General features: G+C 39.1%; 1 protein-coding gene across 6 annotated transcripts in view; it reads right to left on the reverse strand.

The window, feature by feature from the left end:
- The window catches only part of CPNE3 (copine 3), a 63,349-nt gene that overhangs the window by 10,440 nt on the left and 25,147 nt on the right, over positions 1-27,762 (reverse strand). For 5 of the 6 annotated variants that reach the window (XM_027818459.3, XM_037892335.2, XM_037892334.2 and 2 more), the window contains 11 exons: positions 25,121-25,195; positions 19,916-19,987; positions 18,948-19,031; positions 17,766-17,855; positions 11,687-11,785; positions 7,482-7,568; positions 6,529-6,588; positions 5,357-5,490; positions 3,383-3,437; positions 3,233-3,284; positions 2,217-2,350 (listed from right to left, as the gene is read on the reverse strand). In XM_027818459.3, coding sequence (XP_027674260.1) covers positions 2,217-2,350; positions 3,233-3,284; positions 3,383-3,437; positions 5,357-5,490; positions 6,529-6,588; positions 7,482-7,568; positions 11,687-11,785; positions 17,766-17,855; positions 18,948-19,031; positions 19,916-19,987; positions 25,121-25,195 — 942 coding nt within the window. The remainder of the gene's footprint in view (positions 1-2,216; positions 2,351-3,232; positions 3,285-3,382; positions 3,438-5,356; positions 5,491-6,528; positions 6,589-7,481; positions 7,569-11,686; positions 11,786-17,765; positions 17,856-18,947; positions 19,032-19,915; positions 19,988-25,120; positions 25,196-27,762) is intronic. The other variant, XM_037892336.2, reaches the window with a different exon arrangement.

Raw genomic sequence — 27,762 nt, forward strand, 5'->3', positions numbered from 1 at the left:
TTCAGAACGTGTTGCAGGTACAAACGTAGCAAGGATACCCAATTCTCTCTTTGTCCCCAGATATCTAATATTGAGTCAGTTATGAAACAGTTGTGAGCTGAAGAATATTCTTGGTAACAGCATGCAAATAAGTAACAGCCTCTTCACTGTGCTTTTAGAATCTGTATTTACTATTGCTACCATCAATAGCTTATAAAACCTGGATTAGGTCCGGTTTCTGTATTATGTTGTTTGACGAACCTTAAATGGAAGGATCACATCTCCATTGTTACAAGTAAACTCCATTCAAGTTTCAGAGTCTCTTTTTGGTGGGTTGCCACCACCTCACCACCCCGCTTGCTCTGGGCAGGGATTCAGTTCCAAGGACAAACCACCACAACTAAACTGAGACCTGCATATTTTGCTAAACTTCCATTTTCTCACTTTCATCTGGTTTCTTTTAGGAACTTCAGGAAGCCTGGACTTAAACTATAATTAATTTTCTGATTGTTTTTACCAAGCCATGCTCTCCAATAGCTCCCCCTTGGCTCCCTCCATATCTCTTCTCTACTTTGTCTCTTTGCTCTTTTTCTCCCTCTTCACACAACTACTTGTTCCCCACCACTTTGTCCTTCCTCCTCTATAGCTCCCTCCAGTTCTACTTTCTCCACATCTGCCATGATGTCTACAAAACCCAGCCTGCTGATCATGACTGGACAGTTGATAAGCTGTGCTCATTCCTCTTCCTCCATCTCTTTTCCTAATCCTTCTAACCTCAATTAAAAACAAAACACAAACCAAACATTTCTACAATACTTGTAACTAACGAAGCTGGGCCAATTCTTCACCATGCTGTTTTGCCTATATGTTGTATCCACATCCTCAAATATTCCGTTTGTTTGTCTCATTAGATTGGAAGCACTTCAGAGCAGAGACAGTGTCTTTTCTAAGACAGAAAAATGCCCATTACAAGAGGTCCAATTTATAGGGTTGCCAACCCTCCCAGGACTCTCCTGGAATCTCCAGGAATTAAACTTTAATTAAATATTATGTCATGTGACGAAACCTCCAGGAATATATCCAACCAGAATTGGCAACTCTATGTCCAAAGTAAAGTGTCATGGTCAGTCATATGTCATTTGCATATTAATACTGACAGTTCTTTTCCAGTTTCCAGCTAACTCATAGCAGTGCTGCTGTCTGAGCTCTGGGAACAAAGTGGAAAAGTTTAGAGCAGTGGTTCTTAAGCAGGGATATGCCTACACCTGGGTATGCAGAGGTCTTCAAGGGGGTCATCAACTCATCTAGATATTTGCTTAGTTTTACAACAGGCTACATAAAAAGCACTAGCGAAGTCAGTACAAACTAAAATTTCATACAGACAATGACTTGTTTATACTGGTCTATATGCTATATACTGAAATGTAAGTACAATATTTATATTCCAATTAATTTATTTTAGAATTCTATGGTTTAAAAAAAATGACAAAGCAAGCAACTTTTCAGTAATGTGCTCTGACACATTTGTATTTTTAGGTCTGATTTTGTAAGCAAGTAGTTTTTAAGTGAGGTGAAATTGGGGGGTAAGCAAGACATATCAGAGTCCTGAAAGGGGTACAGTAGTCTGGAAAGGTTGAGAGCCACTGGTTTAGAAGGTTCCACAGAGTTCATTCTGTGTTACTTGCTGCTTTGGACTGCAGGTCATAACAAGGGACAAAGAGATAAGCGTGTTGCTGTTTGCAACAGCCAAACTACAGCCAGCCAGTTTTAGTCTTACATGACTCTTGTGCAATCCTGTCTTGGTCACGTTAAGTAACGTGTGTCTCAGTTTACCCTCTGAGAAATGAGGATTACGCTTGCCACCCAACTTGAGGCTAAATGCTGCCCTAAAATGTGTGTGTATTCCAGGGCAGAACTAGATCCTTAATGTTTGTAAAGTGCTCTGAATGTTTTGGATGAAAAGTGCTACAAAATGCCAAGTACTTTTTTTTAAAGTTACATTCCTATCTGAAAATAAGCTTCATCTGGATGAAAGATTCTTGTTATGTACAATCTGTGAGGAAGCTCTGGCATCCATAAAGCCTAATGGTAACAAATGCAACTTCACAGGATAAGTGGATAACAAATAAGGTTGGTACGCTTCCAAGCACACAGAGGGGAAATGAATAGCGTATAGCATCGAAAGAAAGAAAGAAGAAAGAAGGAGGGGAACATCTACACTAAGATAAAGTACTTACTGATGCTGTCTGTTGCTGTGTAGCTGCACCAGCTAATGTAGCCACATGGTTTATTATTGGAGAAAAATTGGTTGGCCCATATAATTTTACTTGAGGAAGGCAGGCCCGGTATGCATCAATAACGCCTTGGATTCCTTAAGAAAACAAATGGTTAAGTCTTAATATTTCATGTTAATGTTGCATTGCTGTTCTGAGGCACTCAACTGTCCTGACACCTCCATAGGTGCCAGACATCTAGAGTAGTACAAAGTTATTTAAAATTAAAATAATGACAAAGGAAGTTGTATGCTTTAGGTGAACAGAGGCCTTTTATCAGGCCATAGCTTTCCACAAGAGCTAATCTTGACTTTATGTCAAGGTTAAAAAGGTTGTCTAGGTGGCCAAATATCACTATCCTGAAATCTGGCTACCTAGTTTATAACAGGTCTGCTCAGTTTAGAACACATGTCCTTGTTAGCAGTCTAAGCAGAGAGGAAAAGACTAAATGCTCAGAGAATGAACCACCTTCTCACTCCTAGGGCCAATGAGGTTCCCTCCACACCAGCAATGAAGTACCTTGGCATGGCAGTATGGAAGAAGCCTACACTGCTGCTACCCCAAGGTAGATGTGCTGTGAAAGTTCAAAAAAGAAAAAGAACCAAAGGCTCCTTCACACAGGTAAGGATTTATAGCAGGAAATTCTAGCCTGGTTACTGATTGAAGTTCCTTGTCTATTTAACGAAATCAGCCTGCTTAATCAGAAGCCTCACAAATGCTCTGATTAGCAAAGAGCATCTCCTTCCTTCCCATCTCTTCTAAAGTATTTTGAAGTCCATATTCTGAATAGGTCACACATTTCTTCTAATCAGAGACTTTTCTATACAAATTAACATCTACTGCCACAACCTTTACTGTTGTTGTATTAATGGTGCCAGATTAAACACAGTACCATGAGGCAGTTAAGTGGTACCTAGTAGAAACAAGACTTTCCAGATATTTGATTCTTTAAGACTCTTGTGATAGTTTCTAAGACTTACCAGTGCAGAATGGATTTGATGGGTTAAAGTTTAACGGAAACTCATGAGATACCTGTCAATACACGAAAGATGTTCAGGTTTTAGACATGCACATGTCCTTGAGTAAGTTGTTTTAGATTGCCTACGTAGCAAATTTACACATTTGGTTACCTGATAGGAAGGAGGAATCTGTGCACCAAATCCAAAGGCTGGAAACATTTTATCTCTGAAAATGCAATTTAAGAGAAAATGAAGTAGTTGTTTCCCTTTAAACTGTTCACAATTCAAAACAATTTAGCTAATCCTAGTCATAATCATAAAGCCGTATATTAGAAATCAACGGGAAATTTCCCCTGTGTAAAGGCCAAATCAGGTAGGCAGGGAGAATTTCTTTCTGTCCAAGTCAGCAGGGCACCTAGGGAATTAACATTTAAAATTTTTGCTATGAAAATGTGTTAGGTTGCAAATGCTCTGCTGGTTTTTGTTTAGCATTTGTCATGAGATAATTTGAGCCATGAAAACCGTAGCAGCTATTTATTACCATGCAGACCATTGAGTTTGGAGATATTACTCCTGGGGGAATTCTGCGCCACTGCACATATGGAGAATTCTTGTCCCCCACAGATTTCTTTGCTTCCCTGCAGAAAAACGACTTTCTGACAGGGAAGCAAAGGAAAGCCATAAGAGCAGTCACACCACTGTCCCCCGCAGTGTGTTTTGGGTGCCAGGGAAGCGGTCAGAGAGGTAAATCACTGTGGGGAGGGGGCAGGACTGGGAAAGCCCCGACTGGCTGGGCTGCTAGTCCCGGTTGGGCTGGGGACGATGGGACTTCCTCTTCCCCTGCACTGCATCCACCCACCCCCCCACTGACCCCCAAACAGCTGCACCTGGATCCCCACCCCAGTGAGCCCCACTCCAGCTGCATCTGGACCCCCTCACTGACCCCACACACCCAGACCCCTCTACCAAGCTCTATCCCCCACACATCCAGACCCCCCCGCTGAGCCCCACCTGGACCCCCCTGCAGAGTCCCATTATCGCTGCACCCATAACCTCCCCAACAAGCCCCTATGCATCCAGATCTCTCCCACACCCAGATCACCCACTGAGCCATCCACCCCCAGATTGCTCCCACAGAATTCTCTCAGCCCACACTAGGATCACCCACACTAAACCCCTCCACACTTGGATCCTGCTGGGCTGAGCCTGCCTGCCCACAACTGGTGCATCTGGCATGGCAGAGCAGGGTCCTGGGGTGTTTCTGGGGCAGGCCCAGTCCTTGCACGGTGTCAGGGTTGGGTTGCAGAATTTTAAAATATTGTGTGCAGAATTTATTTTTTTTGGCGCAGAATGCCCCCAAGGGTAAAATACTGACTGAGGAATGGATTGTACTGAGGTTTGTGAATTCTGGGCCCTCTCAAAGGAATATCATCCTAGATCAACAAGGATATACTATTGAACACATCTCCAAGTCCCAGGCCCCCCTCTCTCATCATTCAAATTCCTTCTATTATTAATAAATACTGACTTTCCATGATGCCCACAAACTGTACTCATGAAAATCCTCCACATCACGTTAGAAAAGAGATTCAAAATTAAAAACAAACCATAAACCCCTATGCTTGTTCTCTGGTTCTCCCAATGGGACCTCTCAACTGCATCCCAGACTGTAAGCTCCATGGAGAACAGACTGTCTTCATATCCATGTCCTGTATCCTGAACACATTGTTCGTATTTAAGCAGATATAATCTCTGCGCTGCCACCCTCTGGCTCTGCCAAGGAATGTTAGATAGCTAAATTGACAGATTTGCACCTCCATCCATTTAGAGAAAATGTCACTTGGGTACGACCATTTGTAGTATGCCTGGACCACCTTATGCAGAGTCAAGTGGAATGTAGTTACACACAAGCCAAAATAGACTGTACCCTTTCTCCCCAGTCTCTCCCAGCAAAGGGCGAGAGCTCATTCAAAGAGGAGAGGATAAAATGGAAGGGAAAATGTGAAAGGATTTTTATGCATGTTCTTGTACTTTCAGTACATTCAGCTCTACAGCTTTTATTATGAGCTGTTTATGGACGTCTGCAATACTCACATGCCCCGGTTCTACAACATGCATTTGAAAATGAGATAAGTTAAAACTTACGCATCATAGTCCTGAATGACCATTCCTACAGACCAAATGGCTGTCAGGTATTCGTTAACCCCATTAGGGCTGATGTAATGTAGAGAGTCTGGTGAGCGAGGGTCCCCATTGGAGCCTGTAAAATCTATCCCCACCTGTCAAATGTAGCATTTGTATCAGTTAGCAGTGATGGGAAACTGGGTTCCCAATTGCAGGCAAAATTAAACTGACAAAAACAGGAAGAACTATCTACATCACATACTGGTACATGTAATCATCTGTCAGCTGCCATATTTACACCATTTTATTGAACATTAGAACCTTGTTTAAGGAATGTACCCTACTCAAACATCATGAAGCTCTGGTTCACCATGGGGACTGTCTATCAGCTGCTGGCTCATATAGGTCTTAAACAAAAGCATTCACAATATTCTCCATGGTTGTGAAATGAGTCTATAGTCTCAGCCTGCTTCCAAGTGGAAGCTACTCAAAGAATACCACAACAGTTAAAAATTAACAGATACCCTTGCTGACAGACCAGCCAGAGACACTGATCTACTCTGGGTGAGGGCTGAGGTACACTGCCAGAGTGGAGAAAACTTACATTGCTACTGCCTGTGTTGTACCAGTTTTGTGAATTAAACCATTTCAGGGTCTGATCCCATGCTAAAGTCTATGCATGTTGCTCAGGCTGTGCATAAGAGCCTTGAAGCCATCCTATATAGGCAGTTGAGGATTATTCTGGCATGGGGAAATCCTTGCCAGGTGTAAACCTACCATAACAAGCTCTACATGACCACCCCCAGGTGTAATGGATGTGTTAGGAGTGAACAGAACTACAGACATTCCCACATTGCTTGACAGCCGTTAAGCTGATCTGAACTACACTTGTGATAAGATGGTGTAAGACAAACCCAAGCAACAGGGAACTGTAAACTCCTTTGGTCTCTGCCCATACAGTTATATCCAGCTCTGACTGGGCACATCTGAAGATTCAGAACTCATGTCTGATGCTAGCAGTCTATATCATTCCAGAACTTTCCAGGTAACAGTTGACAAAACAGGCCAGAGGGCCTCTGGAAATATGGGTTTATGCTTCATCTGCTACAAAAACAAGCATGAGATTAAGAGAATCCATAACACATTACAGCTTACTCTGAAAAAGAAAGCAATTTTGTACACAATTTACTTACAGTGAAATTCAGCTGACATCCTCCCATGATGTAATCAAGGAACGTGCATTCCACTATAATCTAAAAGGAAACACACTGGTTTCAGCAAAACCCAAAAGACGGAGGTAATTTCTTAATTTCCTTACGGCCAAGTTTTGCTTCCCGTACTGATGTAAAACAGTACCTTTACTCCATAAGTAGTGCCTCTAGATTTCACTGGGAGTACACAACGAATAAGGTACTATGCACTGTGTGTGCCAGTATTGGGCCCCTTATAATTATATTTAAACAGGATCTGGGTACATGGAGAAAATTCATATCAGATAAATATTTCCTACACTAGCCAGTGTTCAGCTAGTAAGGAAATTGACACTATGGTACCTATTAATTAATTGCTAGGAAGTTTAGTGCTTTTTTGTGTTTAAGACAATGCAAATCACCACTTTCCTTGTCATTCCATGATACATGCAAATAGAATTTCAGAAGGCTGTTTTATTATTTAGGACCTGAACACCCCCACTTTCCCCTCAAGAGGATATTAGATGCGGAATTCCTTTACTTTAAGTGGTAAGATCATCCTACTGAGGATAAGGTTATGGGGGTTTGATATTTAGACATCTATTTCTAAACCAAAAGACCTTGTATGAAACAGTAACTTTCACTTGCTTGCAATCTCCTGTATAGAAGACTAAGTCATAAACTCTCTATAGAAAATGCAGGAGTAATATTAATTGTATTCTGATTCTATGTGAAGCAACGTTTTACTTTGTCACGGTAATGCTTCTACAACATTCAAAGCATTCTGTATCTATACTATCATCTTCTAGACTCAAATCTTTCTGCAGTTTTCATAAATTTTACTGTTACTTACACTTGGGGTAGTTGAGGCATGTTAGATCAGAGATGTTGTACCTGGACATTTGTAAATAAAGAAAAATCAATTGAGTTAAAAAATAAAATCCTTGAGTACCGACCTCACAGTGCTTCACACTCACGACACCAGAATTTTTGTAGCTTTTCTTCTTTTGTCTCTTCTTCTCATTGATGCATTCAAATTCAGCCTAAGGGAATGGAAACAACAACAAGACTACAATCAGTACAATTTATGCAATACATTTAAGTAGTATCTATCCAGAGCTTTAAGCACCTTTGCTTTACATTGCTTTTGTTTTACAGCCAGTGACTGCACTTTCAAACCCATCCTCCTCAGAACAAGAAAAGAAAAACCCTACAGGCCAGACACAAGTATTTGTACCTTCCCTCTTTGTACCTTCCCTCCCTAAAAGTTTCAGAAGAGAAAGGCTTTGTGCAGCTCTTGGGGATCATCATAGGTAGGGAGTGAATTCCAAAGTTCTGGATCATCTTCAGGTACTAGGCTGGATTAAGCCAAAGCCCCAAGTAAAGCACATTGCAGCTATTTTGAAGGCGAGAGAGTCATAAGACATGGTAGCAAGATCTGCATCTGAGAAGAATGGTTGCATCCTCCCTGCCAAACAAATTAAAAAGCCACCCAGTTTTCTTCTGCTATAGGGTTGCTCAAAAGCAGCTGAGGATTCAACAGTAACCCAAGACTGCAAGCTCCAGTAACAAATGGCAGGAGCACACGCCCTCCTATAAAGTGGCTCACTGATGCGTCCGTCTTCCCAACATCACTTCCATTTTATGGAAATTGGATTTCCGCCAGCTAGTCCTCATCCTTTACTTGTCCCTAGAAAACACCGAGTCAGGTACTCAACAGCACTGGTCATAAGTGTGTGTTTCTGCCATATGTTCTAAGCGTTCAAACGGATTTCTTAAGTGGTTTGGGACTCCATTTTTTCCTAAGCCACAGGACAATTTTTTCATTCAACCAGTGAGGTTAAATCCAACAATTCATTGAGTAAAAACAAGCTTAGCAAAAAGAAGCCTCTTGTACATTCTCAAGTAAGTCAGGAAACACTTGAGCTCCAAATCCTTCAAAGTGCTAAGCGCCCTTAGCTTCTACAGTGAGAAAATGGGGGGCTCAGTACCATTTAGGATCAGGCACGTACCAAGGGCTTGCCTGAAAAACATTCCTCCCACTGGAATCAGTGGAGATATGTTGAGGGTAACAATCTGCAAACAGTTTCTGTAATGCAACAAGACATTAAATACAGTATTGCAATATTTTATTCTATTAGATTATTTCCTGTTTGTTGTTGGTTTACAGCATGGATAGAACAGAATGGTAAGACATAATTAGAACTGAAACAAATTGTGGTACTTTATCACAGAGGCTAATCTAAACAGCCAGGTAGTTTCCTGATTAAATTTTCCATATTTAACTCTGTCTTAAAATTAAAAAGAAGCCTTCTATGAAAATATATTAACTCCAACCATCATGTGGATTTTTGTTAAATCTTATAATTTTCATTAGCATGTCCTCCCCCCACAATCCCAATCAAGTAGGCTCTAGCCAGAGAATTCTCTCAGCCTTTTCTTATTTTGTGGAACACAGTCTGCATCTTATTTAACACCAGATTCTTTTCAGTTACACTGGTGTTAAGATCAAGTAAACACAATGACTTCATTGAAGTCATTCCAGGATTAACATGGGCGCAACTAAGATGAGAATTGGGGTCTTACTAAATTCTACCTTACAGGGCCTATCGCCCAGCTTTATTCACACAGGAAATGCTTCATGTCAGGCATGGTCCTAGTGGAGCCAATAAGTAAAGTTTTGCAGGATTGGGTCCCAGTTCTTTTTAAGCAAGAGATTTCTTGAGCTCTATATTTCCTCTGTGTTGTCTTATAGCTTTAATTCTCAGCCAGTCTCATTCTGACACACAGATGGCTTTCTTTGACTGGATACAGCCAATATGTGGTCAAGAAAATACACGTAAGGAAGAGCCTTCTTGAAGCATTTTCAAAAGAAGCATACGCAGATTACATCTTAACATCACGCTTTTTTTTTTTTTTTTTAAAAGCAGAAGATCCCAGCCCAGGTTATCAGAGGACAGATTAGGATGCAGCATTTTGATTCACATCAAACCGATCACACAGCGTGCTTCAGTGGCGCAAAGGGAGCTCACTATCTCACAGGATTAGGGTCTTACAGGGTGTGTGCATGCATGCTTTTTTTTTTTTAAAAATCACACAGAAGTATGCTTCAGTTTTTTTCAGTTTTGGCCCTAATGCAATAATTGGTTCAGTAAAATGGTACCATATTTTATTTAAATAATTAACTTATGAAACAGAAAAATCTTCATATGCTATAGTAAAGGAGTGGACTAAACTGTTTCATCCTTGCCCTTCAGGTGTTTGTGTAGTTTAATTACTATAGCAAGATGCACACTACTTTGCTTGTGGGGAAAAGCTGAATAAATGCCAGCCTACTTCCGAGAATCTAGCAACATGAGAAAAAGCACTAGAAATCTCTAGAAGCAGATTACATATGAGCAGTCACTTGCTGAAATTATTTACAAGTGCTGTAAAAGGAAGTGTTAGATTTCCTGAAACTGAGCAGAGGACAGTCTTCAGAAACAACCACTGAGGGAGCAACATGGCAGGAGCAGTGATTAGAAAATATAAACACATTTAAAAAGTTAAATATTTATAATTAGTAGCTTTGAAGAATTCAGTTTACATACAATACTTTAGGATGCTTTTAGGTTCCAAACCTGTATGCAGTGTACCTGATCACTGAACTATTTTTCAAGTTATGTGCAATTAAGGAAAAATATGGTAGAATATTGCTTGGGACACAAGTGTCAGGGTTCCCTCCCCATGCTGAACTCTAGGGTACAGACGTGGGGACCTGCATGAGAGACCCCCTAAGCTTATTTCTACCAGCTTCGGTTAAAAACTCCGCAAGGCACAAATTCTCCTTTGTACCTTGGACTGGGTAACGCTGCCATAACCAAGTGATTTAGACAAACTCAGGGAAAGGACCTCTTGGAGTTCCTACTCCCCGCTAATACCCCTGCAAACCCCACACCCCGTTTCCTGAGGAGGCTTGAGAATAAACAAGATGAGCACAGACCAACCTTGGGTTTTTTTAGGACACTAAAAAAAAAAATCCAATCAGATTCTAAAAGAAACAGAACTTTATTATAAAGAAAAAAGGTAAAAGCAGCACCTCTGTAAAATCAGAATGGAAGATAATCTTACAGGACAATCAGATTCAAAAACACAGAGGATTTCCCTCTGGGCCAAACTTTAAAATTACAAAAAGAAAACCATGAATACACCTTCCTATCAGCACAGAGAAAAATCACAAACCAAAAACAAAAATAAGCTAACACATTCCCTTGCTAGTACTTACTAATTCTAAAGGAGTTGGATTGCTTGCTTCCTTGATCTCTGTCCGGCAAGCACCCAGAACAGACCGACCAAAACCTCCCCCCCCCGGCACCAGATTTGAAAGTATCTTATCCCCTTATTGGTCCTTTTGGTCAGGTGCCAGCCAGGTTACCTGAGCTTCTTTACCCTTTACAGCTAAAAGGATTTTGTGCCTCTGGCCAGGAGGGATTTTATAGTACTGTATACAAGAAGGTTGTTACCCTTCCCTTTATATTTATGACACAAGTCAATAAAAATAAAGAGATTCTAAACTAAGGCTGCTGAGTGGCCTTTAATGAAATTTATGAGGATGCAATCTACCATCTTACAAGGTTTACAGCACTGTTAACGTTTCATAGCAAAATATATGGGACAGTGTGGTTTCTGAGTTTTTTTTTTTAAGAAAGGAAATAAAGACCCAAACAAATGAAAATGCTAGGTTGATTTCTGTGCACTAGTAGCTAAAATCTTAAAGTCTTCGTTCAAATTTATTCAATTACTTACTCAAGTGAGCAAGAGCCAAACCTGAAAATTAAGGATAAAGTAAAATCTGACACAGTAAGTTCAGGCTTTGGCCTTTTAACAGCAGTGAAATTTATAGTGTATTCTGCATCTTGATGATTATGGATTGGTGAAATTAATTTGGCCCAACAACTTGGATTTTCAGACACAAGCCGTTACAAAAAACGAACAAAATATTAAAGCCTGTAAAAGTAGATTTATAATGGAAATGCCAACTGAATGTGAACTGAACTGGTGCTACAAGCACTGCCATAAGGCAGTTAAATATTGACAATCAAAGATACTTTGTAGTCTTTGCTCAAAATGAATAAAGCAATTTCACAAAAATGCTCAAGAAACCTAGAGGCTTTGGACTTACCGGTGATGATCGAGAAGCTTCCTTCAGTTTTGACATCGTGGTTAGAAAACTCCCTATGAGATCATGAGACCCATCATTGTCATAATCATAACACTCTACCTAAAATGAAGCATTATCCAGGATTAGCGAGAGCCAACACTCTATCAAAGTGATGTTGCAATGACACTTCTATAACAAAGAAAAAAAGGCAGGTTTTTTTGATACAGTTAGGATTTCAAGTGTGGCAGAAGTTTGCCCTCTGCCACAGACTTAAATTCATGGGGAATATATACAAGTGTCTGAAGGCTAGGCTTTACCAACTGCAGAAAGAAAAGGGAGTCTTACCTACTACTGAACCAGATCCTCCAAACTGCTGAGCATCCTCATCTTCACGGAAGTCAATGAGCATCAAAAGTTCAGCATTTTACAGGATCAGGTCCAATATGGTTAGTTAGGGCGAATGCTACTATTTTATTCTGATCATTTTTACGAAAAGTCACTCCGTGGTGCCTAGTCTGTGCGCCCTTCTGCCGTTATAGACTGGAAGCCTGATTTTCAGAGATACTGACATTCAACTCCTATTGATTTCAGTTGGAGATATGGATGATCAGTACTTCAAGTCAGGCTCCGGGTGGTTAGCAGGAGAGCAAAAGCAAGTGGACTGCATTACTGATCCAGAGAGGGGCTCAGAGACAGAGTTCAGTACCTTTCACCGCTGATAATAGAAGTGAGACTTGAGAGTTCTCTCAAGACCAGCAGTCTTAATTATCTGTAAATTTATAACTTCCTCAGAGATAGTATGTTGGCTAAAATCCCTCTTTGCCTGTATTTACAGCCCAATGGTAAGACTTTACTGATCAAATCAATTCACCTTTAACCTTAATGCCTTTCCTTTCTCACTTACTCTTCCTTTCTTGGGTTATTTTTGCTGTTTAACAGGGTGGGATGGCAGACTGTCAGTTTATTTAGCCCAGCTCTATTTTTCCATTGTTGTTTTAACTTTTGTGAAGAATCTGCTCACATACATATAAAAAGTAATAAAATGAAAAGGCTATGACTGTTCTCCAGAATGTCTTAAATTATAATTCTGAATTAAGTTTGTATATTTAAACTGACATTGCACAAACCACCTCTGTCTATTTAAGAATTATTTTTTGCTCTGAGTATAGGTAAGATGACTTATTAAAATAACAGCTTCCTAGTTCCAAAATTTCCATTGAAGCACTTTTCCATTATTCAGGATAAATATACAGACCCTGCACAAAAATTTTCCTAAACAGATTCAATCTAAGCCATGCTGCTGTTCTCCATGCCCTTCTTTCCTACTCCCCATTAAGACAAAGTATTATACTGTACACTAGCACATTAATAAAGTTATGTTTTCTTTAACGTTTCATTTATGACTGAACAAAAAACAAAAAAACCACTACCTTAATAAAATCTTGGGCTTCTGAGAGAAAACTGTCTGCATAACACATTTCATATTTCTACATTACTGCCTTTTAGATTGAAAGCTCTATAGTGCAGAGACTGTGCTTTCTTCTGTTGGCATAGCTCCTAGATACATTTTGGCTACCACTGTAATATAATACATAATACATGCACATGCATTGAACACCAATTCATACTTCATACAGGCAACAACAGTATCACAGATGGAGAAACAGATTTCAGCACAGGCAGATGTGATGCAGATTATTTAGGCTCTCTTATGTTGAGCCAATCAGATGTTCACCTAACCAAGCAATTGGTGGAATTCTTAATACCAAATATATTTTTTTCATTCAACAGTAATAATAGCTTGTTCCAAGGTTATCGTAAGTGTCTTTTTTATTTAAAAGACAGAAAACATTTCTGGGAGTTTGATATATTAAATACATCTAGCCCAATTTTTCTTTTGAGATCAAAAGGTTGACTGCTCATGCAACAATCTTGGTGACTCCCTGTAGCAACATAAACATTATCTTTGTTCCCCTCTTCTCTCCTCAGAGCTGATGGATTCAGGCATGCTAGCTCCAAATGAGAGAGGCTCACATTTGTGGTACAGAACGATATTACTGACTCACTGCAACACACACACAATTTAGAAATAAATTAATGAGATAGTGTAGCAAGTTGATTTGTGCATTACTGCTGAATACACAAACTGAGCGACTCAGTGTGTGAAGAGGCATTCATACTGAGGAAAACTAAAAAAGTCATTTTACTTACTATAATAAGATAGCCTGTTATGCATGCCACTGTGTGTATAAAAGCGTTAAAGCATTGTTTAATTCTTCTTCAAAACATTACCACAATTTTACTGTCTCATCTGAAAGTAATTTTAAATCCATAAACTACAATTTCAAAATAAAATGCAGCAGAGATTAGAATCTATCCGGCTTTATTTGTGTAAATCTGGAGCCATGGAAACCCAGTTACTCTGGATATATACCCATGTAACTGAGTTCAGAAACTCCACAGCAGGTTTTATTATACACCTACACAGTGTATTCTATTGGGTGAGAAGATTACATTTTGGATCATCCTGAGCTGAAAACAACCCTATCTTAAAGGATTTATTTGGTCAAGGAACTACAGTTTTAGTGGGGCTATTTAATGGAAATGAAAAATTCATCTATGACATGTGAAGAAGAGCTGTCACTAGCTCTTTCCTTTTTTTCCCCCCAGGTTGTCAGATTCTGGGCTTACTTATAAAGGTAATCATTACTCTGCTTTATCACTGTTTTATTCTGTGCAGGTTTATACTCATAGTAGCTACATATGTTCCAGTTGTGCATTAAGCAATGAAACTAATGTTTGTCGCATGTGATTTATTCTCTCTTGCATCCTCTCCCCAGGATGGAAATAAGTGCTCTGGTAAGTGCTATGGTATATCTTGTTTTGATAGGATTTTGTCTAAATGTACACACTGCTGTGACAGATTGGGGAATATGTCTATCAATTTATGAATTCCATTTTGATTTTGTGAATGCCATACTATACTTCAACTGCCACTTTGAATGTAATCTTAGGGCATGTCTACCCAGGGACACTCAGGAAAGTTAAACTGAATTAAATGAAGGTGTGAATTTAAAATGCATTCCTTCACACTAAGGCCACCTTACTTCCGAATGAGACTATCCATTCAAGGGTTTAACGTGATTTAACCAGTGTTGTAGAAACTGAGGATCGATGAATTGGTTTACCACCCTGGATTTGGCAGCTTCAGTTGAAGCTGAAATCAGCAAGATGAAATTCAACAAAGAGAAGTTTAAAGTATTATGCTTAGGAGGGAAAAAACCATATGCACAAATACAAAATGGGGAAAAACTGGCTAAGTGGTTCTAGAACTGAAAAGGATTTGGGGGTAATGTAGAGGATCACAAATTCAATATGAGTCAACAATGTGAGGCTGTGACGAAAAAGGCAAATGTCATTCAGAGATACATTAGCAGGAGTGTCATATGTAGACCTGGGAGGTAACTGGTACAGTACTAGTGAGGGCTCAGCTACAGTACTGTGCCCAGTTTTGATCATTGCACTTTAAGTAAGATGTGAAAGAGAGTCCAGAGGACAGCAACAAAAAGAGAAAGATATTTAGAAAACATGACCCATCAGGATAGGTTGAAAGAACTGAGCATGTTTACTCTAAAAAAAAGGGAGAGATTTAAAAGGGGGATGAGTCTTCAAATATGTAAAAGGGTGCTGCAAAGAGAATGGTGATCAATTGTTCTTTATGTTCACTGAGGGTAGGACAAGAACTCTTTGGGTTACTTTGAAGCAAGGGAGATTTAAAATTAGATATTTGGAAAAACTTTCTAATTATATGGGTAGTTAAGTTATGGAATAGGTTACCTAGGGAAGTTATGAAATCCTCATCATTGGAGGTTTTTAAGAACTAGTTAGACAAAACAGCTGACAGGCACGGTCTAGGTATACTTAAATCTTCCTCAGCATGGTGACTGGGGGAAATGGACTAGATGATCTCTTGAGGTTCCTTCTGGCATTACATTTTTATGATTCTTTGATAGAAAGCTTCTCTTGCTTTGTAATTCAACCAGCATGATTGCTTCTGTAACTTGGAATTTTTGTTTTGCAGGAAATTTTGACACTTACATCTGTTTTTGTTCCAAACTGGAACAACAACAAAAAAAAAACAAACAACATTTTGAAATTTCCCATGCAATGGAAGTTTGAAAAATTTCGGTTTCTGAATTTATTTTTTCATTTTTACATTATTTCACAACATGCCAATGGTATTACTGCATAATATACTCTATTTCATGACAGATCAGTAGTAATGTAAAAACAAATAAAAATGAAAAAAAAACCATAAAATTAAATTCAAAATATAGTTTCGAATTTTCCAAAATAGATTTTTTGTTTCAAAATATTCTCCCTGCAAGAATTCATGTTGAAATAAAAACTTTTGAAGCATTTCAATTTCTACATAAAAACAATTTCCATCAGAAAAAAAAGCATGTAACAGAAAATTTCTGGTTTCAGAGTAACAGCCGTGTTAGTCTGTATTCGCAAAAAGAAAGGGAGTACTTGTGGCACCTTAGAGACTAACCAATTTATTTGAGCATAAGCTTTTGTGAGCTACACGATGAATGAATCCGATGAAGTGAGCTGTAGCTCACGAAAGCTTATGCTGAAATAAATTGGTTAGTCTCTAAGGTGACACAAGTACTCCTTTTCTTTTTGAGAAAATTTCTGACCAGCTTTAAGCCTGAGCATAGGCTTGAAGAAAATTGTTGTGTTTCACCTTCTGTCTTTCGGCCTTAGCTTTTCCATCACTAGTTCTCAAGTTTCCGCTTGTCATTTGATGCAGGGTGTCAAAAAACCAAGAACTTTTGGGTGATGAAGACTCAGGGGGTGTTTGGGGGTCAGGGTGTCAATGGTTGCACATAATGTTCAGTAAGGATTCACTAGACTGACTCCTTGTCCTGTGAGTGGAGCCCACCTTATCCTCCCAGGCTACTTGAACCATCCTTCTCTACAGAGGAAAAAGGACTGAACCATCACAGATTCAGTTAGGACAAGAAGGCAGGCAACCCTGCATTCATCTTCTCTCCGAACATCAAGTCCAAAAGTGGTGCTTAAGATAAGGCATGTTCATTTGAATTCACTCATCTGACAACAGAACCCAGAGCTGAAGCTAACAGATTATGATGCCCCTTTATGGACCAATGACTAAAGGCAGCGAAGGACGTCAATGGCAGCAGAGATCCATTTTCTTGAAATATGCTGCCCGTGTTGTCACAATGTCTCTGCTTTGGGAGCTAGCGGAGTGAGGAAGGGAGATACTACTAAACAGTTAGTAGTGAAATAATTACATTTGTAAAATGTCCTCCTGACTAGAGGATTCCAAATTAAAATATTTCAAATACTAGCTCTATACACAAATCAGTTAATGTTAAAAACAGCTTGGCATCAGAAGGTTTTGTCTGGGTAGATCCAGCGATTCAATGCTAATGCTTTGCTACTGTGCTTTATTCATGGGAATCCCCATGAACATTCATTCTACTCTTCAGGCTAGCAGGAACTGGGATTATTGTGTAGGTAATATCTAAGCAATGGAGAAAAGAACGAAGCAACTGGCCAGCAGCTCAACTGGTCCAGTTGAGCAGGCTGAGAAGAGGACCTGATGGCTGTGACACACATCGAGGAAAGAAAGGGAATTAAACAAGTGTGAAAGACGTATAAGGCGACAGACAGTCATATGCAGGGGAGCAAGAAAGATTAACAGCCAAAAGGATTCTAACTGACTGTAAATGTGCAAGTAGACAGCCCACACTTTTAACAAGTCTGAGAACTGATGCTGTGTTAACACTAATTCAAAGGAAAAATTGGAGAGAAATACACATTTACTATAGGTTAATCTGCTTCCCTAACTCTGGAAGGCAATTTGACAAAATTTTTAGGAGATACTGTAACACAAACTATCAGGTCATCATTATCATCATCCCTGTTTTCTGTTACTTATAATAAAAACCTGTATTTTGAATTTAACTTAAAACTAAGAGGATAAACAAGTTAAATGAATATTCATTATATTTGCCAACTGTTCTCTAGATACATTAAGGACAAATGCAATGCATCATTTAAATATTACCTTGATTGTTTTATCCATATCACTGTAACACAGAGAATTGAGAGGTATTTTAAAGGGCTTCCAGACAGGATTCAAGTTGTTTTTTATAACCTGCCAAAAAGATTTGATAAAATAGCATTGTTAGCAAGGCAAGATGAAGAGGGACTATCAGTTTTGCCCTGTTTTTATTCCATAACTATAACAAATATGGAAAGTGTTGACCTGTGAGGCAGTCACAAAAAACATGTACACATGACAAGGATATAACAAGACCCGGATCATCATAACAGGAGAAAATTTTGTTTTAACACCAACACCTTGGAGGACGTTGGATGCTGCTGCTCACTGCTAGGTCAATATTTTCCAAAAGGGAAATTTAATCTATCATGCCATTTAAATCCCAAACTGGAGAGGATGTAACATTCCAGTACCTCTGTACTGGAAGACCCAAAGCATAGGCAGCATTTTGTTATGTACCCCCATATCTTACCAGTGGAAGCAACACAATGGGGTAAAATCATCATTTCCAGAAGTTACATTTCACTCCACCAAATGTTTATACTGAAACACCATTTCCAGAAGTATTTCCTCCAGAGATTCAAGCGTTAAGGGAAGGGGGCGGGGCAGAAGAGATGTGCAAGTCAGCAAAGGCCACTTTATAACCTCCTCATGTCTATCAAGCAAAAAGAATCTTAGTGTTGTAAGGGACTGTGCCTTCCTCTAAATTTGTTCATTATTTAAATACTGATTAGGGCTTCAGGCTCTCCTATAAGTATTTAGTAATAAGTTACGCACTTATTTTAAGTAGTAAGTATCAGACCTAGCTGAAGTTGTCATTCTCCAATATTAATAGTAATATTATAATAGCATCTAGGTGTTCCTACCAAAACTAGACCATTATGCTAGCCATTACATACATCTAAACAATCGCTGCCCACAGGGTTTACAATCTAAACGGACAAGAGTAAGAAAAAGCAGTATTATCCACATTTGAGTGCCAGAGACATTTAATGACTTTCAGGTCACACAGAAAAAAGTTTAACAGGAGATCTGAGTTTTCCCATCTCTGAGACCCAGTTTGGCGCCTTAACCACAAGATCAACTCTCCTGCTCTAAAGGTGCTGTACCTTTAGTGCTATGTTATACATTTAAAGTCAGATTAACTCAATAAAACTCTAGTTTCTTGTGAACAACCTCCCCTACCTCAGTTCTGTGAACCATTACCCAGTTCCCTTCCGAGGTCTGCTTGTGGAACTCCAAGTAAGGGTCTGACTTTCCAAAAATATCCTGAGTTTAAAAAATAGGTAGTTATCACATGGCATGAATGTTATCAAACACTGATTAATATAAATAGTCCGATAAATGGAAGGTAAACAAGAGACTCTTTCCTAAAAACTATTAAACATCTTTCTGATGAAGAATACAAATCCCTTTTCAGGTATCATTCTCATTATTGCTTTTTAAAACAGGATAGTTTATATTAGCAAGCCAAAGAATTACATAGCTATGAGTAGATTAGAAATATTCTTTAAGCGTAAGGTGAGATTCTGTGCTCTGTAAACACTGCCAGACAGTTCCATCTCAGGGCAATGGGACCACTAGGTGTATGAAGGGCAGGACCCGAATTCAAAGCTGCCTAATTAGAGCATTATAAAAATGTAAAATAGAAGCATTTCTTCCCTACACACTTATTTTTAACATCTATTTTAGAATTTCATAGAGCAATTAAAGCGTTTAGAGATTCTAATGCCAGCCCTGAAGTTGTTTCTTTATTATAATGGATTTGCCCACTCTAACATATACTTTGTCTGAAAGTGAACTTTCTACAGTTATTTATTTTAGTAAATAAAATTAAAATGCAAAAGCATTCACACTAATGAAAAGATACAAAGCTGGGATTAATTTATATGGACAGAGTTAAGTCTTGTTCAAAGAATATTTTGGGCAATATACCTGTCTCATTTTAGAATTAGGTCAAGATTCATTCTAAAAACTTCAATGTAATTCACAAAATGTTCTGTTTCTATAGTTTTCTTCTACTGTAAGCAGTATCTTAGTAGACTTAATTTCTTCAGCAAAGAATCCCAGAATAAATCAAGCCCTGTCATTATTTATTTATAAGAGCATCGTTATTTTAATGCTTTGTTATTATAAATACAACCGTTAAGTACCTTATTGTCTAGTTTCCTTGCTTCTATTTCGAACAAGACCACTCTGTTATCCTTTACTTCTTCTGCTGTAATCTAGGTAGATAAAAGAAGGACGAACATTTACTCTGTGTTCAGATACTATATACTTCACTAATATTATTCACAACACACCTAGAAAGGGTAGATGTGAAATATTTTATTTAAATATAGAAGTACTTGAAGATCCTTGGATGAAAAGGTAGGACACAACTCTGAAGTGTTTTAAAAACATCAGGCAAGCCATACAACTCCTATGTTAGTAGGTAAATAGTCTCATTTTACAAATGAATAACCCAAGATACGGATGTTAAGATTCACATTTTCAACAGTGGCCACTAATTTTGGACGGCCCAAGTTGAGACATACAGGTCCTGATTTTCAGAAGCAAGCACCCATAATGCAGCTGAAGTCAACAGATGCTGAGAGCGTTCAATACCTCTGAAAATGGGCACCAGAAGTTGAAACCCCAAAAAAGGGACCACTTTGAAGATTTTGGATTATTTATTTGCCAAATGCCACAGACCCAGTGCCAGAACCAGGTATAGAACCTACGAGTTCCAACACCAAATGTCCCTGCTCAATGAGATAAAAGAGCTTGCTGAACTAACTGTACAGAGGCACATTTTCAGAGCTTCTCTCACATCCACTAGATGGCAAGATCTGTCTTTATGCAGTTCAAGTTCAAGCTTCTAAACGGTTTTCATATTTAAAAATAAAAAAAACCACTGTGGTGCACCACACTTGGAAACCTGCTAAACTGTGGTTATAGCTAGAAGGCAGTCAGCATTCTAAAAGGAATTTTACTGCCGTTCTGTCATTTTCAAAGGCAAAAAAGGGATGCTCGGTGAGGTCTTTAACTCTATAGGCAGATCACAGACTGAAGTCAAAGTTTGTCTGTTGGTCTCAACTTTATAACTAGCAAATAATAGTCTGTGGGAGGTATCATCTTCAGACGCAGCGTACTCTGTTCCATTATGTACTTGACCAATTCTGATATAGGAAGAACATGCGGCTAGTAACAATAATGCCATTTGTATCCAGTCCTCTGAACAGCAATATCGCCACAAACTTATGGACATCTTTGAACAAAGTATTATAATAGCAGCTAGAAATCGTACATGGATCTTGGGTTGAAAAAAAAAATCTCTTTTACATGGGAGGTGACCCCTGCAAGTTTGCCAAAGGTCATGCTTTTTGGCTACAAAGTCACTTTCATACACAATTTGGAAAGTCACCAATTTTAGCTGAATAAAGTAGACCAGATTTCTACTTTTCACTGTATAGAGTAGAGGTGGTGCAAACTAGGGCACTAACATTGTAGCCTGAAGAAAGCGTACAGGACATATGAAGATAAGATCCTTGTGCCTCTGAATAATGTTTAATTTCCTGGTTGGCAGTATCCCACAATACTTAATTAACAGACTCAGCCTGTTAATTGCTGCTCTCAATGGAGCATTTCCATTGGAATTGCATTGCCAAATCTGTCCATCCATTTTGCTAACATCCATCACCCCACTGTGAAGAATTTGAGAGATCTGCATTAATTTTATGGTTCATCTTTCTTTCTCCCAGTGAGTTCGCTGGTTATTTTGATGCTGGCTAAAAGGTAAAGCTAAATCAGCCTTAGTTAGCTCTGGTCTACTCTACAAACTTATGTTGGTATAAACTTCTTCGCTCAGGGGTGTGAATTTTCCATATCCCTGAACAACATAGTTATATTGACCTATCTTCCCATTGTAGACAGTGCTATGATGACAAGAAGGCTTCTCCTGTGAGCATAGCTACTGCCTCTCAGGGAGGTGGAGTACCTAGGCGGGAGCTCTCCAATCAGCGTGGGTAACGTCTTCCCTAAGTGCTACAGCAGTTCAGGGTGCAGCTCCGCTGCTGCAGCACTGTAAGTGCAGACAAGCCCTTAGCTTTGGTCTGCAGGAAACCAGACAATGGCTGTAGACAGCACCAAATGCTGATGCTCAGATGGACAATACACTGAATCCATTGCTGGAAGTCCGCCCCTGTCCCACCTGGGAAGAAGTATAAGCCCAACTGACCAGGTTGTGTTGCTCCAGGACAAACACAGGGACTTTGAAAAGATAAAAGACTACCTGTGAACCTGGGGGGCGGGGCAGGGATGGACAGAGGGAACCACAATAACTGAAGGGTCAGACAGAGGGGTAAAGGTTGCACACTCCCCAATGCTGGGGGGGGGAGGGGATTACTCGGACGGGGGCTACCTAAATTGCAAGGAAAGGTTAACGTTTAGGTAAGATCTATATGCATATTATCTTCTGTTTGATTTTTTTTCCCTCTCCCTTTGTTGTGTCCCTATAAATAAATCACACTGTCTTCGACAAGTTGTTCTGTCACTTCCTGGAGACAAGTTGAAGCAGGAGCCAAAATCCAAGTGGACCTGCCAAGGATACAGTTGATTAACATGGGTGCTGTGATCTGGGAACCCAGCCTAAAAGTGGTGAGAGTTATAGGAAAGAAGTACAGGCATAGACCCGTCACTTGCATTAGGGTGCCCACAGAGAGACCGAGTAAGGGAATCAAAGATACAACTTGCCATAAGCCATGACAACCAAGTGATCCAGGAAACTACAGACCTGTTAGTTTGACCTCAATGAATGCCAGATCTTAGAACAAATTTTGAAAGAGAAAGTAGTTAAGGACACAGGGGTAAACAATAATTGGGATAAAAATAAAACATGGTTTTACAAAACGTAGATTGTGCCAGACTAACCAGATTTAAATTTATTTATTTATTTATTTGGAGATGGTAACTCACTTTCTAGACAAAGGAAATGCAGTAGATCTAATCTACCTAGATTTTTAGTAAGGCATTTGATACAGTTCCACCTGGGTAATTATATTGGAGAAGATGGGGATTAATATGAAAATCGAAATGTGGGTAAGGACTTTGTTAAAGGGGAGACTACAATGGGTCATACTGAAAAGCGAAATGTCAGGCTGGAAGGAGAACTAGTGAAGTTCCTTGGGGATCTGTCTTGTGATCAGTCTAATTTACATTTTCATTAATGACCTTGGCACAAAAAAGCAGTAATGAGATAATAAAATTACGATGTTGGGAGGTATTTACTCATATGGAGGATGACCAGAATATCATATATGGGATTAATAGAAATGGGATGAAGTTTAATAGTGCAAAGTGAAAGGTTTTGTTGTTAGTGCTTAAGTGCATGAATTTTTACTATAAATTGCGGACATATCAGTTGGAAGCAACAGAGAAGGAGAATGACCTGGGTATATTGGTCAATTACAGAATGACTATGAGCCACCAATGTGATGTGGCAGGAAAAAAGCTAATGCAACCCTAGGATGCATCAGCCAAGGTATTTTTAGTAGAGACAGGAAAGTGTTATCACCATTCTGAAAGGCACTGGTGAAATCTCAACTGGAATACGGTGTGAAATTTTGATCTTCCATCTTAAAGATTTATTCAAACTGGAACAGGTGCAAAGAAGGGCTATTAGGATGATCAAAGGAATGGAGAACCTACCTTACAAAAGGATTGTGGCTTGTTTAGCTTAACCAAATGAAGGCTGAGGGGAGATGACTGCTTTCTATAACTACATCAGACGGATAAACACCAGGGAAGGAGAGAAGTTATTTAAGTTAAGGGCCAGAGCTGGCACAAGAACAAATGGATATAAGCTGGCCATCAATAAGGTTAGGCTTGAAATTAGACGAAGGTTTCTAACCACCAGAGGAGTGAAGTTCTGGAACAGCCTTCCAAGGGGAGTAGTGAGGGCAAAAACTTGTTTCAAGACTAAAGCTTAATAAGTTTACAGAGAGGATGATATAATGAGACTGCCTACAATGGCACATAGCACATCTGCGACTGCTATTAGCAAATATCCCCAATGGCTGGAGATGGGACACTAGACAGGGAGGACTGAGTCACTACAGAAAATTCTTTCTAGGTGTCTGGCTTGTGGGCTCACCCATATGCTCAAGATTTAACAGGACACCAAATATGGTGTCAAGAAGAAATTTTCCCCTTGGGCAATTAGAGCTCCTGGGAGGGGTTTGCCTTCCTTTGCAGCATGGAGTGTGGGTAACTTGCTGGTTTGAACTACTGTAAATGGTAGATTCTCTGTAACTTGAAGTCTTTAAATCAAGATTTGAGAATTTCAGTAACTCAGCCAGAGGTTAGGGGTCTATTACAGGAGTGGGTGGGTGAGGTTCTGTGGCCTGTGAAGTGCAGGTGGTCAGACTAAATGAGATTCCCTTCTGGCCTTAGAGTCCATAGTAACTGAATATCTCTAGCCACCCTAGTACTGGTTAGAAGCCCCTATTGATGCTGCAAAACTGACCCCAAAATAAAGATCATTAATGGGTTCTCCATCCAGTCAGCTCCCACATCAAGAAATACCCTTCAATGCCAGCATGGTTGTTGCTTATACTCTTATTGGTTGCCAAATCTACAGTTCTACCACTCACTGCTTGACAACCCAATAATTGTATATATGTTAGTGTTTGCTCATTACCAGCTAAAGCAGTAATGAAACTTCAAAGTAGCCCTAAAGATTGGTAACTTTAAATATATCTATTACTACAGAAAAAAAAGTAAAGACCAGGAATTTTAACGCTTGTGTCTCAATTCCATTACCTAGTTACCCTTTTGATGTAACCCCTTGCTGTTCTCTGCCGAAAAGATTATATATTGCTCAGGACACAGATCGCCTTAATTATTTGTAAAGCTCTAGACACGCCTACAGTGGTTACTATAAATATTAGCCATTTATCTAGTTACCACACTGGTATCATGACACTACATTAGACTTCTATCCTAATTCTGTTTACGTAGGATGCAGCTTGAGATGAAAGTAAAATCATTTGCAAAGAAAATAAAAACTAATAAGAGTCCACATTTGCTCAGGACCTGAGGGTAAGTAATTGAAAGAAACAATTTGATTTTTGAGGTTTAAATAAATAAATAATAAATAAAAAGTGTTCACCACTTGAGTTTATTTGAGCCTCTGAAGACTCTTTGATTTTGATAAGTTAGGTCAACACAGAAGTACTGTTTTGTAAATTGACAGCTGCAAACAAACAGCTGTGAAAGAAATATTCCTGTTACTATGATGTGATAGAACACATTTAACTCAGTAAGAGAAACAACTTGTGGGCTATATGCTAGAAGGAAAAAGCCAAGTATCATCCTACCGTAATGCTTCCTTTCCCGGCAGGTTTCCCATTTTTAAACATTAATGGTCTTGTTAGTGTCTTGCAGGAGACTATCTGTCAAAACAAAAGTTAAATTATAATAACTCTTGACAATTAACAGTTTTTCACATTGAAAGAAACAAGCGGTGTTGCATGTTCCATTTTAGGAAACTATTCTACCATGAGAACTCCAGCATTACTTTTATTTCTTATAGCCTTCAATATGTTTGGATAATATGTAAAGATATGAAGCTATATGCAACTTTGACTACATGACAGAAGTAAAAACAAGGTAAGAACAACAAGAAATCCTTTACACACCAATAATTTTAACAGTAGAATAAGGACTTTTCCTGAATAGCTGCTAAAGATGGCTTGTATCTGACATGATACATACATACGTACATTAATATATATCAAGGAGGATGCCTGAAATTGAGAGACTAGACTATCCCTTAATTCTTGACACACTGCATTTGGATTTATACATATGGCAAATAATTTAAGCAATCAGATTGCTGAAAAAGTACATTTTTGTTTTATAATAGTCTATGTTTTATTTTGTTATTTTACCTATATTCAGAATTTCACGCTTAGCTTCTACTAGTACTCAGTTCCTCTTTTTGGGGGTGGGGGGTGGGGGAAGGTGGGGGGAGTATCTTTTAAAAAGAATGTGAGGAGACAAGAGAGAGAGACAAACTTATTTCAAAAAGATTCCTTTCATAATTTTATCTCAAATGCAGAACAAACTGCATTGAGTAACAACATTAACAGGAAGACAAGGTCTTTTAGGAAGACAATTTACTTTTCTTTGTATCTCGCTGAAGCAAACAGTAATGACAGCAACAAGAACCTTCATAAATAAACTTTCAGAACTGTGCTGTTAGTTTCCCCATCTTGGAATCTCTAAACTTTCCTTCTAGAAGAGGCTCAAGTAGAAAAGCCAGCAACTTTGAATTCCATAGTTTCACTTTCCAATTAGATGCCAGTTATCTAGGCAAATTAGCAAGTGCAGAGAAGGAGTTCTTGCTGTAGGTAGATAAGATACTTGAATTTTTCTAAAAATACCTGAAATTATTGTCCTGAAATACCTGAAATTAGCCCAGATGCACTGGAACCTGATGCCTCATTAAAAAACCCTCCAAATTAGCAATTCATATAATTCACTGATGTTTGCAATGTTTTGCAATCATGCCACATGATCTTGTTTTTGATCTTGCAGAAAGGAAGAGTATCATGCTGCTGTTACAATGCTTTAAGGTACTGATTAATAGCTACTATAGGATTTTCTACGGAGCCTAATTTAATAGCTCAAGTGTCATGTCATGACAACAGTAGTTTGGAATCTGCAAGCATTTGGGTATTCTGTATGGCAGTGACTAACTATCATTTCTCATTTATTCCTAGTCCACCTGTTCTCTAAACAGCAATCTGCTTAATTACAGCCAGGGATATGCCAACCTCTTCATGGGCCGCCTTGAAGAAGAATTTCTGGACAAACACAAGCATGAAACCAGTGAGATACCTGAGATACATTCATGATATTTTCATCCCCTGGATAGACACCTAAACTACCTCATAGATTTTCACTACAACTTCAGCAACTACCACCAACACATAAAAGTCTTTCTAAAACACACCCACACTAGCAACAACTTCCTGGACACCAAGATGAATTTCGACAACGGAATCCTACAGACAACAATGTACAAGAAACCCACGGATCACCACACCTACCTTCAGAGGTCCAGTAAGCACCCCAAGCACACCAAGAAATCTGTTATCTACAGCCAGGGACTTAGATACCACAGAATATGCTGACAGGAGAAAGTCTGGGATAAACACACTTAAAACTGCCTTCACCAAACAAGGACACTCCAAATCAGAGAATTTGATCACTTTATGGAATGGGCCACCCAAATAACCCAATAGAACTGGCTTCAATACAGAAATAAAACCTCCTTTGACCACACACACCTAGTTGTCACCTATCACGCCACATAGGTACCAATATGGGTTATCATCAGATAATCACAACACATACTTGATGGGAACCACATTCTGAAAGAAATATTTTCTGAACCCCTACTTCTGGCCTTCAAACAATCCCCCCACCTCTCCAAGTTCATCAGAAGCAAACTCCCCACATACCAGGACACACCAACTAAAAGTGGCACCAGACCCTGCAAGAACAACAGATGCAAAACCTGTAGACATATCTCCACTGCTAGCATTATCGAAACTGTGTGTTGTAGGGGGTGTTAAGATCCATGGATCCTTCACATGCGTATCACAACATGAGGTGTACACTTCTTCCAATGCACTAAATGCCCAAACAACAACAATGTGGGTGAAAACAGACAATCGCTATGGTCTTGAATGAACTCACACAGAAAAAATGATAAGACAAAAGTACCTTATCACCGTCAGGTGAACACTTTTCACAAAGCGATCGCTCTATATCTGACTTCTCAGTCATTATTCTCAAGGGAAGTCTGAACAAAACCTTTTACAGTTGGGCCTGGGAGCTTAATTTCATAATTTTGCTAAATACTAAAAATCATGGACTGAATAGAGATACTGGATTTATGACTTCTTAGAACAACCTATAACCCCGTTAAACCTTGCCCCTCAGCCTCTTT

The sequence above is a fragment of the Chelonia mydas genome, chromosome 2 (assembly GCF_015237465.2).
Source record: "Chelonia mydas isolate rCheMyd1 chromosome 2, rCheMyd1.pri.v2, whole genome shotgun sequence".
NCBI lineage: Eukaryota > Metazoa > Chordata > Testudines > Cheloniidae > Chelonia > Chelonia mydas.